General features: G+C 50.1%; 5 protein-coding genes across 5 annotated transcripts; 4 read left to right on the top strand and 1 right to left on the bottom strand.

The window, feature by feature from the left end:
- MYCFIDRAFT_202301 (uncharacterized protein) lies at positions 1 to 1,761 on the top strand (the record flags this gene model as incomplete). The annotated part of the gene is made up of 1 exon (XM_007925148.1): positions 1 to 1,761. The coding sequence occupies one exon, from the start codon at positions 1 to 3 to the stop codon at positions 1,759 to 1,761; it is 1,761 nt and encodes a 586-aa protein (XP_007923339.1).
- Positions 1,762 to 1,812: 51 nt separating this feature from the next.
- On the bottom strand, positions 1,813 to 2,712 carry MYCFIDRAFT_150910 (uncharacterized protein; the record flags this gene model as incomplete). The annotated part of the gene is made up of 1 exon (XM_007925147.1): positions 1,813 to 2,712. Exon 1 carries the CDS (start codon positions 2,614 to 2,616, stop codon positions 1,813 to 1,815), a length of 804 nt encoding a protein of 267 aa, XP_007923338.1. The 5' UTR covers positions 2,617 to 2,712.
- Positions 2,713 to 3,403: 691 nt separating this feature from the next.
- Positions 3,404 to 4,116, top strand: MYCFIDRAFT_150908 (uncharacterized protein). Its single transcript, XM_007925146.1, has one exon. The coding sequence runs from the start codon at positions 3,465 to 3,467 to the stop codon at positions 3,957 to 3,959; it is 495 nt and encodes a 164-aa protein (XP_007923337.1). The 5' UTR covers positions 3,404 to 3,464; the 3' UTR covers positions 3,960 to 4,116.
- A 499-nt stretch (positions 4,117 to 4,615) lies between these two features.
- Positions 4,616 to 8,171, top strand: MYCFIDRAFT_131057 (uncharacterized protein; the record flags this gene model as incomplete). The annotated part of the gene is made up of 3 exons (XM_007925145.1): positions 4,616 to 5,080; positions 5,180 to 7,431; positions 7,484 to 8,171. The coding sequence occupies 3 exons, from the start codon at positions 4,616 to 4,618 to the stop codon at positions 8,169 to 8,171; spliced, it is 3,405 nt and encodes a 1,134-aa protein (XP_007923336.1).
- Positions 8,172 to 9,372: 1,201 nt separating this feature from the next.
- MYCFIDRAFT_39795 (glycoside hydrolase family 64 protein) lies at positions 9,373 to 10,752 on the top strand (the record flags this gene model as incomplete). The annotated part of the gene is made up of 1 exon (XM_007924222.1): positions 9,373 to 10,752. The coding sequence occupies one exon, from the start codon at positions 9,373 to 9,375 to the stop codon at positions 10,750 to 10,752; it is 1,380 nt and encodes a 459-aa protein (XP_007922413.1).
- Between the last annotated feature and the right edge of the window lie 2,326 nt (positions 10,753 to 13,078).

Here is a 13,078-nt window from a genome sequence, read left to right as displayed (position 1 = left end):
ATGACATCTATAAAGCACTCAATCCTACTGGCAGGCCTATGGAACATCAAAAAAGCGCAAGCTGTATTGCCACAGACCTACTTGGCACCCAATTCCACGCAATCTCATTTCGACTTCGAGTCGATTCCAAGTTCAGAAGATCTAGTCTGGTCCAAATGCTTCGACAAATTCGATTGCGCGCGACTGATTGTTCCTCTCGACTGGCGAAATGCGTCGAATCCCAACAATATCAGCCTTGCGCTGATTCGCCTGCCCGCAAAAGTGCCCGATTCTGATCCCAGCCATGGAGGCACAATCATCACGAATCCAGGAGGGCCAGGCGGACCCGGTACGCTTTGGGCGCTGGAGAATGCAGAAATGCTACAGGATCAGCTGGCTGGCACAAAACATTATGAAATTCTATCCTTTGATCCCAGAGGTGTCTTCAGCTCGACTCCGAATGCTTACTGCTTTGAGAATGCGATGCAAGCTGAGATATGGTATGATCAAAAGGCAGCCGTAGGGGGTTTGGGCTCTGGTGACTATGCATTGAAATACAACTGGGCAGCCGAGAAAGCTCGTGGGGAGCTATGTGCCAATTCCGGAAACGGCAAATACGAAAATGGCGACAATTTAAGGCAATATATGTCTACGGCGTACGTGGCACGCGACCTTCTGGAGATCGTCAACAAGATTGACCAGCATCAGCTCTCTGCGCTTCATTGGTCGCCTTCAGGCAGTCACGATGATGGGCAGCAGACACTGGCAACGGCAACCTCTCGCTCGCATTCAGCTGGAAAGCTTCAATATTTTGGGACTTCGTATGGGACATTTCTAGGACAAGCTTTTGCAGCCATGTTTCCTCAACATGTCGGTCGAATGGTCTTGGACGCGAACATTGATCCCGATAATTGGGTATCTCGGTATGAAGCTGGCATCGACGATCATAGCAAGATCCGGGACTACTTCTTCGACACATGCTTCGCCAGCCGGGCAAAATGCGACTTCTACAGAAAAGAGGATCACAGTCCCGAGGACGTCAGGAGACGTTTCAACGATCTCGTAAAGTCGCTCGGTGAGTTCCCGCAGTATGCCACTGGCAACGGTCGGGCTATGCCCATTACGACTGCAGAAATCCAGGACGGATTCTTGATGGCTACCTATCAGCCCTTGTTCTACTTCCAGCCTTTTGCAAAGTTCTTGAACGATGTCCTGTCCGACGTGAATCCAGGCATACCATTCTGGGAACGTGCAGTACCGACTAAGGATACTTTCACCGACAAATTGCTGCAACAGAAGTATCAGGGCGGCGAAGTTGGCCCGGCAGTGCATTGCAGCGATGGACCTGCACTTTCAGATGAGCCATTATCCGAGTTCAAAGCCTACTTGGGTAATTTAACTGAACGATTCGGTCTGGAATCCGCAGGATTACAAGCCGAGTACAAAATCTCTTGTTGGACGTGGCCACGGTCTTTGCGAACGAAGTGGCGATTCGCAGGACCATTCCAAGGCGATGCTAGGATCCTCTTTGTCAACAACCGATTCGATCCTGCCACTTCCGCCAAGAACGCCGAAAAGATGGCTGGCAGATTCAATGGCAGTGTCTATCTTGAGCAGGCCGGTGCTGGACATGGCTCGCTGTGGCCTCCAAGCGAATGTATGTGGAAACATGTGAAGAAGTACGTTGAAAGCGGAGAGCTACCTGCGAAAGGCACTGTCTGCGAACCTCTCTGCCGACCATTCGAACCATGTCAAGGCGTCGACAACAGCAAACTACCATAAAATTTGTGCATTATCACTATTCGACTACCCTAACCTAAGTTTTCCGACGAATTATGCCTGAACCCCACAGCTGCCTCCAACATACCCCAACAATCTATTCGCAATGTCCGCTGCATAGCACGGATTGGCTCCAGGCCCACTCAGCTCCCCATCTTCTGGTATCGAGTGCGGTCCACTATTATACATTCTCGCGGCGATGTAGTACTTGCTGACATCGCTCTTCCCACTGGCGGCTATAAGATCCTTCAAGTTCACTCCAGCTTCATTACTAGCTGTCCCGTCACTCAACATTTGGGCAATCTCTGCGTAAGGACAAGGTCTCTGGACGACGGGATCAGAACACGATCCTTTGCCTTCGTAGCTCTGCATCAATCCTGGATTCTGCACTGCGAGACTCGTGCTCTGCACACGAACGCAGCCTCGAGACTCTTCGATTATGACCGCGAGAATGAAGCGCGGGTCGACGCTTGTGCTGATCGAGACTTGATGTATGGCGCCTAGTAACCAGCCAGTCTCTGTTTCCGTGTTGTCGCAGGTTCGAGAAATTATGGCCTGTTGATTTATGAACCAGAGTTGTTGAAATGGCATCCAGGAGCTCTGTGAAGGCCAACCGGATGCTTCGGAGCCATCACCTTTGTATGGCGTGTATGGAATGCGGATCGGGTTGATGAAGTACTGGAGGAAGTGTGGTAATTGTCGACGGGAGATGTCTCTTACGCTGGGCGAAGGGATTGACGCAGTCACGGCCAGGCTGAAGAGGGCCATAACGCTGAAGAGTATCGCGGAGGACTGGCCATGTTCAGTCTGTCTTCGCGATTCTGGAGTTTGATTCTCACTTACGACATCGAATCGCATTCTGATGATGGCTTTCGTAACAGTCGAGTGTACAATCCTGCTTTTGAGGCTGCTTGAAGATTGGAGATGGTAATGAAATGCTACTTACGTCTGTCGACATCTTTCATATATACATACTGTCTGTAGTATGGATGCTGCAACGAACGGTCCCCATGTTTGACCAAGCAACCTCGTCATGACGACGAGCCAGAGACAATTGTTATGAGCTTCTCTATAGCCATCATTAGTCTTGAACTCAGGTGTAATGGCAAAAGGACGAGCGAAGGGTTGGTTGAGCGTTGTTGTATAAGGCAACGTGCCAAAGATTGCGTAAAATAAGCCGACGGCGAAAGATTCGTGGTTCCGAGAACGAATTCGCGTCCATATGAGATGAACGATCTCACCATTGCCATAACGTTCTTCACCAGTAGTACTGCTCAGCATCGTCAAGATCATGATACTGACCATTGCTGGACGTGTCGATCAACTCGGACATGGGTGGATGCTGCGACATAGTATGTCGGCGGTGAAATTGGACAGAGCACTGTCAACTCGCAATGGCCAAATCTGCACCATGATTTCTGAACTGAACGGGAATGGCCCTACTCTAGAGTATTCACCTTACTGTGAATCGTCTCAGTAGAGTACCCGATACTCCCTGCTATCTGCCGGGCCTGACAGGATCCCTTGCTGAGGAGAGACCGGATGTGCTCGCTCCGGTCCGGTCCGCACATTGAGGCTGTTCTCCCTATATCACGGTTATCACCAGTGGTGTACGTGTCTGTCTGAAAGCATCCTGCAATCGACTCTTTCGCGAAAGATTTGAGATCCGAAGCTTGCGCAATAGTGGACTTCCCGACCCTGTCACCATGGCTACGCAGAACGTTACCATCACCAAAGCCTCATCGGTGGTACCCTGGATCGGCCGGTTCCTTATCACGACTCTGGAGCCACTGTTTGCCGTTGGAGGCGTTGTCCTTTGCCTCACAAAGCCGGGAGATTATCTGTCTAGCCTCACGCGAGAGACCGTTACCAGCATTGATCCCCTCACCAAGTTTGTGTACACTGAGCTCGGCGGCGGATGGCTGGTCATCATCTTCGCCGAGGCCGTCATCATGAGGGCCGTCGACGACATACGTGTGTGGAGACTGCTTTGCGCTGCCATCTTGCTCTCGGACATCCTGTACACTCATTCTCTTGCGGAGGCCGTTGGCGGGTGGGCATCGTGGGCAGCAGTGAAGGACTGGACGGCGATGGATTGGGTTGCGACGGCGACGACGTGGCCTTTCATGTTGATCCGAGTCGCGATCGTCAGCGGGCTGTGGGGTGGTGGTGGTGGTGGTCAGAAAGCGAAGACGAGGTGAGAGCGAGGGCTGCGAGGCTGTGAATGTGTCGTTCTTCTACAGTCATGCCTCAGGTTTCTGCGGGCTCAGGCGATGCGAGAGCGACGGCCGGCGACCAGGGTGCGGAGCTTAGCTTCTTCTTCTCATGTACTGTATCGGTATCCATCCCACATCCGCGCTGCCTCTACCTCTCGTCTACAATACAACGCCGGCGCTTACTGTACTGGCCGCCACCATCCCGTCTCAACGTCACGTTCCAGAAAGTCGTCACTTGGCTCCGCCGAGCTGCGCAATGAACAAAGAATGTTGCGCTTCACATGCGTCGAACGCTTTTGGGTCTTAGCCGCTGCACTGCGCAGTGGTCTGGCTGCCGTGGTCTGACGGCCGTGGGCTCCGCGTGTACAGCACGAATCATCTGTGGAGCAGCAATTGCCAGGCGATGGGCGAAGTAATGGCCCAAGAGCGAGATGCCGCCGATGGAGCTGGAGGGGAGGGAGCGCTGCGCCTCGCTTGGTGTCACATCATCTGCAAGCAGGTGGCCACACACACACGATGCCTTCGTGCTCAAAGACTCTCCAGCAGGCCGCCGTTCAAGAGATCCATCGATATCCTAATGCAGCCTTAAGGCACGACTTCTTGAACAACTGCATAGCCGAAAAGAAAGAGGTCGTGTAACCATGGCGGGAAATCCTTCCTTCTTACGCATCGACGTGGACCTCGCCGGAGACGATGAGAATGAAATAACACCTACCACTCCCAAGAACAGTCGGAACACACCTGGATCACCGAATATGCTTGCAACTCCAACATGGAACGGACGAGACCGATCCTTAAGCGGTAGCACTCAGTCCTCGACATTGAAAGTGCCCAATTCATCGTACGGCGAGAAGGGGAGCAGCGCTTCGAGCAATTTTAGCGATCTGGAACTGGAGGATGCTCTGGAGCCGGATCCAGGCCACGAGCAGGACTTTCAAGTCAAGGAAAACAAATTCGCTTTCTCGCCAGGACAGCTCAACAAGCTCCTCAATCCCAAGTCGCTCGCAGCTTACAAGGCTCTTGGTGGTATCAGAGGTATTGAGCGTGGACTGCGAACCGACCTGCAATCCGGTCTAAGCGCCGACGAAACGACTCTCGACGGTCGAGTAACCTTTGAAGAAGCAACACAATACGGGGAGAAGACAAAGCATCTGGGATGGGACGAGGTTCCTCTCAACCCTACTGCTCACCAGGCTGCGACCGAGACTGGCCAGGGCTTGTTCACTGATCGATTGAGGGTATACAGCAACAATGCTCTACCCGAAAAGAAGGCAACGCCACTGTGGAAGCTCATGTGGATGGCGTACAACGACAAAGTCCTGATTCTGCTTACTGTTGCCGCCGCCATTTCACTCGCGTTGGGATTGTACGAAACGTTCGGTGTCGACCACCCGCCTGCTTCACCGCCACCGGTTGACTGGATAGAGGGGTGCGCCATCTGTATCGCCATCATCATTGTTGTCCTTGTCGGCTCACTCAACGACTACCAAAAGGAACGCGCTTTCGTCAAGCTCAACGCAAAGAAAGAGAATCGGGAGGTCAAAGTCATCCGATCTGGCAAATCTGTCATGATTAGTGTGCATGATGTGCTAGCAGGAGACATCATCCACCTTGAACCTGGTGATATGATTCCTGTTGACGGCATCTTTATCGGCGGACACAATGTCAAGTGCGACGAGTCTTCGGCGACCGGCGAGTCCGACGCCCTTAAGAAGGTCGGAGGAGAGCAAGTAATGCGCATGTTTGAAGAGGGCCACACGGATCTCAAGACTATGGACTGCTTCATCATCTCTGGTAGCAAGGTTCTCGAAGGCCTCGGTACCTATATGGCAACTTCTGTCGGTGTCAACTCAAGCTACGGCAAGATTTTGATGGCAATGCGTGTCGACATGCAGCCAACTCCTCTTCAGGTCAAATTGGACGGCCTTGCGACTGCAATCGCCAAGCTCGGTACTGTCAGTGCCCTGCTTCTGTTCTTCGTCTTGCTTTTCCGCTTTGTTGCTCAACTGAGTAGCGATCCGAGAACGAGCGAGCAGAAGGCGTCGGCATTTCTTGACATCCTTATTGTCGCAGTCACAGTCATTGTCGTGGCCGTTCCTGAGGGTCTGCCTCTGGCTGTCACTCTGGCACTTGCCTTCGCGACAACTCGACTTGTAAAGCTGAACAATCTGGTTCGTATTCTGAAGTCTTGCGAAACAATGGGCAACGCAACGACTGTCTGCTCCGACAAAACTGGTACTCTTACCACAAACGTCATGACCGTGGTCACTGGAACTTTCGGCGAGCGCTCCTTCGATGATAAGAACAAGACGGGCAGCGAGACCACCACTCAGGCATTTGCTCAGCAGCTCAGCAACGAAGAACGTCGTGCTTTGGCTGAAGCTATTGCAGTGAACTCGACAGCTTTTGAAAGCGACGATGGTGGCTTTGTTGGCTCCAAGACTGAGACTGCTCTACTTGCTTTCGCTCGAGTCCTCGGAATGGGACCAGTAGCAGAGGAGCGTGCCAATGCTCGCATTGTTCAGCTCATGCCCTTCGACTCTGCTCGCAAATGCATGGGTGCAGTCGTGAAGCTTGCCGATGGTTCATACAAGCTGTTCATCAAGGGTGCTTCTGAGATCCTTCTTGGCCACAGCACTCAAATTGCTCACTTCGCTGCCGTCCTTGAGCTTACAGCCGAAGACCGGGAACGTCTCGAATCTGTTATCGACTCGTACGCTCAACAGTCGCTTCGAACCATCGCTCTCATCTCCCGCAACTTTTCGCAGTGGCCACCGGTCGGTTGCGCAGTCGAGAATGACCCGAGCTCCGCTGATTTGGATCTCTGCCTCAAGGACATGACTTTCGATGGTTTGGTTGGTATTCAGGATCCAGTTCGCCCTGGTGTTCCAGAAGCTGTTGCTAAATGCCACCACGCCGGTGTGTCAGTCCGTATGGTTACTGGCGACAATGTCACTACCGCAAAGGCCATTGCTATGGAGTGTGGAATCTACACTGGAGGTGTTGTCATGGAAGGTCCCATCTTCCGTACCTTGGACGAGCAGCACATGAACGACATCCTTCCTAAGCTTCAAGTACTCGCCCGATCATCTCCTGAGGACAAACGAATCCTTGTCACAGCACTTCGCGCACAAGGAGAAATCGTCGCAGTTACGGGAGACGGGACGAACGATGGTCCTGCCCTCAAAGCTGCCGATATTGGTTTCTCTATGGGTGTCGCCGGAACTGAAGTCGCCAAAGAAGCCTCTGCAATTATCCTAATGGACGACAACTTTGCATCGATTCTAACAGCTTTGATGTGGGGTCGTGCTGTGAATGATGCTGTTCGCAAGTTCCTACAGTTCCAGATCACTGTGAATATTACGGCTGTTATTATCACTTTCGTCAGTGCGGTCGCAAATGCCGACATGAAGAGTGTCTTGACGGCAGTTCAGCTCCTCTGGATCAATCTTATCATGTACGTGTATATGTGAACGACACTGCCTAATTGATGCTGACTGTGCCAACAGGGACTCTATGGCAGCTCTTGCTTTGGCATCCGACGCACCTATTGAGGAGATCTTGGATCGCAAGCCTGAGAAACGTTCAGCTCCTCTCATCAGTGTCATCATGTGGAAGATGATCATCGGACAAGCCATCTATCAGCTTGTGGTCACTTTCATTCTTTACTACGCTGGACCAAGCATCCTGAACTACCCGGCCGATGGCTCGGAAATCCGATCCGTGGTCTTCAACACATTCGTCTGGTTCCAGGTTTTCAACATGCTCAACAACCGTCGTCTGGACAACAAGTTCAATGTCTTCGTCGGGGCGCACAGGAATTACTTCTTCCTGGGCATTCTTGCCATCATGATCGGATGCCAAGTCATGATCATGTACGTTGGTGGCCGTGCCTTCTCGATTCAGCGCCTCGATGGCCAAGACTGGGCGATCTCGATCATCCTGGGTCTGATGTCTCTCCCGTGGGCTGTGCTCGTTCGCCTCTTCCCCGATAGCTGGTTTGCGGCAATTGCGAAAGTTGTTGGCTGGCCTGTTGTTCAGACTTACCGCCCTCTCAGCCGCTGGACCCACGCGGCCTCAAGGAAGATTCGCAGTCTACGACGAAAGCGCAAGGCAAGCGAAGATGTGGCCTCTGTGGCTGAGCAGGATGAGAAGGAGGCTGGGGCCAGGGAGAAGGCCGATGTGGAGAGCAGATGAAATATCTTATATGTTTATCAGTGCGTCTTGTGCTTGGTGATAACTTAGCGGCATGGTTGGAGCGGATACGATAGAGATAGACATGATACCCATGGGTAATGGACAAGCACAAATTCACGATTTTACCGTGTGTCGCCATGCTTTCCGGATGCAGAGAGTCTACAGTCTTGCTTGCGAACGGTTTCGGTTTGCAACCCGTCGATGGCTAATCGACCTGCCCTTTCATTTGGAGGAGAACAGGTTTGCGATCGCGCAGATGTGCTCTCCGGTCGCGGTCATCAGGTGGTCCCGACCCGAGTGGGCACCGCCGACCTCTTCTCTCGCAGACCAGACCACAACAACAACAACAACATTAGCCTAGGGGCATGTGTCTATGAGGTCCAGTGTCTGTGGTTCAACGTCCAACGTCCAACGTCCGCTCCAACCTCATCTGCCGTGGAATCACGCCTTCTATTTTCCGTCGCCTCAGACATACTTCAACCTTCGATCCGTACACACCGACACATGTCTCAGGCCACAGAAGCAACTGTGTAAGCACGCAAAAGGCTCTAGAGAATGGAGCATTGTTTACATCCGAGACAAACAAAAGACGGCCACACGTTCCCGCATTGCAACGAGGTCTCATGTGAACATTCACGGGTCGCACCAGTTCGCATGCCAACGTGAATGGCCTTGTCTGGTTATTCGGCGGCGGCCTCCAGAACTAGACCGGTCGAGGCAGGGAGCGCCGAGCTCTGGAAATACTGGTCGGAGCGTTGTCAAGAAGACAACTGCTACCCATCCCACCCATACGCTGCTTTGTACTGCGAGCTTCCTTTGCTCTAGTAATCGGACACTGATTCGTGATGGCCAACAAAGGAGCAAGCGTCCAAATCGGCTAGAGATACTGAGCCAAGATTGCGTGCCAGGCTGATCAATAATAGAGCCCAGAGGTTCTCACAGCCCCATAAACATCAAATCTGGTTCTTTCTTGCCATCTTACCCCTCGTGGACCGACCACACTCAAACCACCACCGAGCGCTTGCTCAAGACCTAGCAAAGTCCCTGCCACTCTAGAAGCGTCGCTCATCTACATAACCGCGGCCTGCAAACGTTCAAACGTGAGTGGAAACCTACCTCGAATACATCCCGTTCATTGCTAACTATGTACAACCTTGTCATTATACACATTTTGTTCCTTCTGCTCCGGCAGGCCACAGCAATGCCACTGATTGTCTACCCTGGCAGCAGAATAGAAGACGTCTGGGTCAGAGATTGCAACACATTGAACGCGACTTCATGGGGAAACGAAACCCTTGCAGGAAATGCGCCTTCTAATCACAGCAACACCACGCCCGTGACGACTCCAGGTCCAGCAACCAGGATCTGGCCTAACATAACAGCCTCTGACTACTCTCAAGCACCGGCAGACTATGCCGGGGTTGAAGCTACTAGTGGAGGACGCCTGGCGATCGACATCGTCAACAAGTTGCCAAGCTCAGGAGGAAACGTATATGTATCAGGACTGGACCCGAATGGCAGACTTGTTATGCTAGGGCGGGACGGTAGTTATAAGTATCCATCGACGAGCTCAGGTACCCCGACTGCGATCACCGATCAGATCGCGATTCCGTTGGGCAAGTCGAATACGACATTATCACTCACCCTACCCGGCTATCTGGAGAGCTCGAGAATATGGATTGTGGATGGAACTCTGAAATTCTACGTTGTCGCAACACCGAACGGACCAGGTCTCGTAGAGCCTGCGTCTGTCAATGCGAATGATCCTAATTCAGCAGTCAACTATGGCTTTGCAGAATTATCATGGGCCGCTGCCTACGGATTGTACGCAGATATCACGGCTGTGGACTTCGTTGGTCTACCCCTTGGAATTGAGCTTGAAGGGCAGAACGGGCAGAAGCATACGGTGCTCGGAACTCCCGCTGATGCAGCGCCTCGTCTGTGTAAGCTGCTTAAGGCCCAGGCGCAAAAGGACGGTCGTCGATGGGATGACCTTTGCGTCTACCGGAGCAGCAACAGCCAATTGATCAGAGTCATCGCGCCATCGAACCTGATTTCGCAAAACCCGACCGCCTTTGGCGACTACTTCTCGCAATACGTCAACCGAGTCTGGACACATTACACAACGCACGACTTGATCATTAACACGCAAACGACCCCCGGCAACGTCACCTGCCGCGTATCTGGCTCTCAGCTCAAATGCGATGGCGATAATCGCAGCTACAACAAACCCAACGCCGCCGACATCTTTGGTTGCAACACAGGACCCTTCGCGGTTCAAACCGGAGACAACGCAGTCCATCTCGCTGTCGTGCCCCGATTATGCGCTGCTTTCAATCGCGCGACATTTTTCTTGGCGGGAGGAAACTTGCAACCTGGACTCCCTTCCGCCAAATACTATACTAACCCTACTTCTGGACCTAAGAATTGGTATTCGAAATTTGTGCATGAGATGGAAGTCGATGGGCGGGGATATGCTTTTTCTTACGATGATGTTGCCCCGGATTATGGGGATGATCAGAGCGGATTGGTGTCTAGTCCTAGTCCGAAGAAGTTGTCGATTTTTGTGGGAGGTTCTTAGATTTTGGAAATGTATAGCATCGGGATGTCGGGATGGGATGGGATGGGATAGGCTGTTTGGGGTTGAATTTTGGTGTTTGGGATGGGATGGAAAGGACGTGTTCATGATCTGATGGAATTTATGAGGGATGCGATATGGATTCATGGGGTTGTAATGAGTGTGATGATGAACGAAGGATTTTTGATGGATCTTGCTGCAGCTACTCTGCCTGACTGAGAAATTTTATTTGGCACTGTCTAGTTCTAATTTCATTTTCGATCATTGACCTGCTCTAAATGATGTGCCTTCAACACTTTGATGACTGCCGCTGTTGCAAAGTAGCTCTGATGGAATCAAGATCCTGCACTTGCTGGCCTTGGTCATTGAAGTTCTCCTTCGCTACTGGGGTTCCGGAAATAGCTGTCATTTCCGGTTGGAGGAGCCGCTAAGCAGTAAGGAGCAGCTTTACACCGTAATTTCACTAATTCTTGCTCTTCCAAGCTGCTTCTTTCCTCTGCCTTATAGCTCCTAGTATTCTAGTCCATTTTGAAGCTAAAGTCGTCGCTATAGGACAGTAGTATAGCTATTTTAAGGGTATAATAACTATATAACTAGGAAAAGAGCTTTCTCTAGAGCATTAGTAGCTAATTAAAGACTGCTTTGCGAAGGGCGACAATGTAGACTAAACTATCGAGAATTCGAGGCTTCTAATTAATCGGCAGACAATATATCGACTACTTAACAACTAGAAGCTATTTAGCGAGTTATATCTACCTCGTATAATAAAGCGCGGCCGACTAACGATCTTAAGCTATACTTAAGAGACCTTTATTCTTGCCTACCTAGGCTCTCGACCTAATACTTATTTTGCGGAGATAATAGAGGTTCTAATCGACGAATAGCTAGAGCTCGAGGAAACGTTAAAATATAAGCACTTGTCGATAGTACTAAAGAAGTATAACTAGACTCGTAAAGCGTATTATAGAATCGCGAAGGAGCGTAACCCGCTACTAAGGGCTCTATAGATGTTTAGGTGCGCTAAATAGCCGGTAGATAGGTTAATATTTATTAACGAGACGGCCTACAATTAGAAGACTAGTTAGCGCAAGTATAGATAGTCTCTAAAGGGTATAGATTGCCGCGACTTTAGGTACGCTTAGCGTAAGGTCCGCTAGTCGATATTGCCGGCTTTTACTATTAATAGATACCTGCCTTATACGATAAGTCGATAAGGCTTAATTACTCGAGAGATCTTTGTTAACTAGATAACCGAGAGAGTTATACCTACGCTCGAAGGCTATCCGCCTATAATCTTTGTAATAGACAATGCTAGTATATACTATAGTACAGAGGTTAGAAATGCGATATTGTTAGCTAGGTACTAACTCGAGTACTTGCCGCCGTACTTACCGGATCTTAATCCTATCGAACAGACCTTTAACTGTTTAAAAGCCTTTATTAAAAAGCATATCCGAGACGCAGATTGCTTTAAGAACTTCGGCGACTTCTTATATTATTGCCTCTAGCGATACAACGGTCTACGAGCGTAGAAACTCTTCGAGCATGCTAGATATAACGTATACTATCGCGATTTCGAGTTTTCGGAGGAGGACTTTATTAGTGCAGCCGGCTACGTACAAGATCTTATAGGTCTCGATCTAGATAAGGCCGTATAGTACGCGTAGGCTCTATCTACGCTAGCGGCGATAATAAATAAGTAGTTTAAGGATATAGATAGCGAGGAAGAATCTAAAGAAGAATAGATCTAGATACTAGAAGCTTGTTAGGCAGTAAGGCGCCTACGCTAATGTATACTAACTTTATTAGTGTAGATAGCCTAGAGAAATAATATGAATATTCGAATAGCTAGCTTATAGATACTACAAGTTTCTTAATATACAACGCATTTAAATACTAGTAATTAGATATATAAGATATATTTAGTCTTATATAGCGCCGCCGCTTGTAATTATAAAGAATAATAGTGTTAACGTTGTATAATAAATGCAAGAATTGAAGCCAAATTCGTTCCTTTACGTAGCTTCTTTAGCTCCGGCTAGCTCCGCCGCTATAATCTTATTAGCCTTTAGTAGTAAGAACTTCTCGATTGTTTCCTTAACCTTAAACCGTATTCTACTCGCTAACTAAGTCTCTTCCTTCTAGGTCTTCTTATCTATATTAGCGATAGTAATAAGATCGAAGTCCTTATCGATATACAGCTTCTAAAGGGACCGTATTAGCGCTAAATCGACAAAAGGCGGTGTCTGCAATACCTACTAGAAATACCCTACCCGAAGCTCCTTACCCTCTAACCTATCTTTTAACCCTTCTAGTAATACTATAGGTA

Source organism: Pseudocercospora fijiensis, assembly GCF_000340215.1.
Source record: "Pseudocercospora fijiensis CIRAD86 unplaced genomic scaffold MYCFIscaffold_2, whole genome shotgun sequence".
Taxonomy (NCBI): Eukaryota; Fungi; Ascomycota; class Dothideomycetes; order Mycosphaerellales; family Mycosphaerellaceae; genus Pseudocercospora; species Pseudocercospora fijiensis.
The sequence above is the reverse complement of the archived record's forward strand: the minus strand, read 5'-3'. Positions and strand labels throughout refer to the sequence as shown.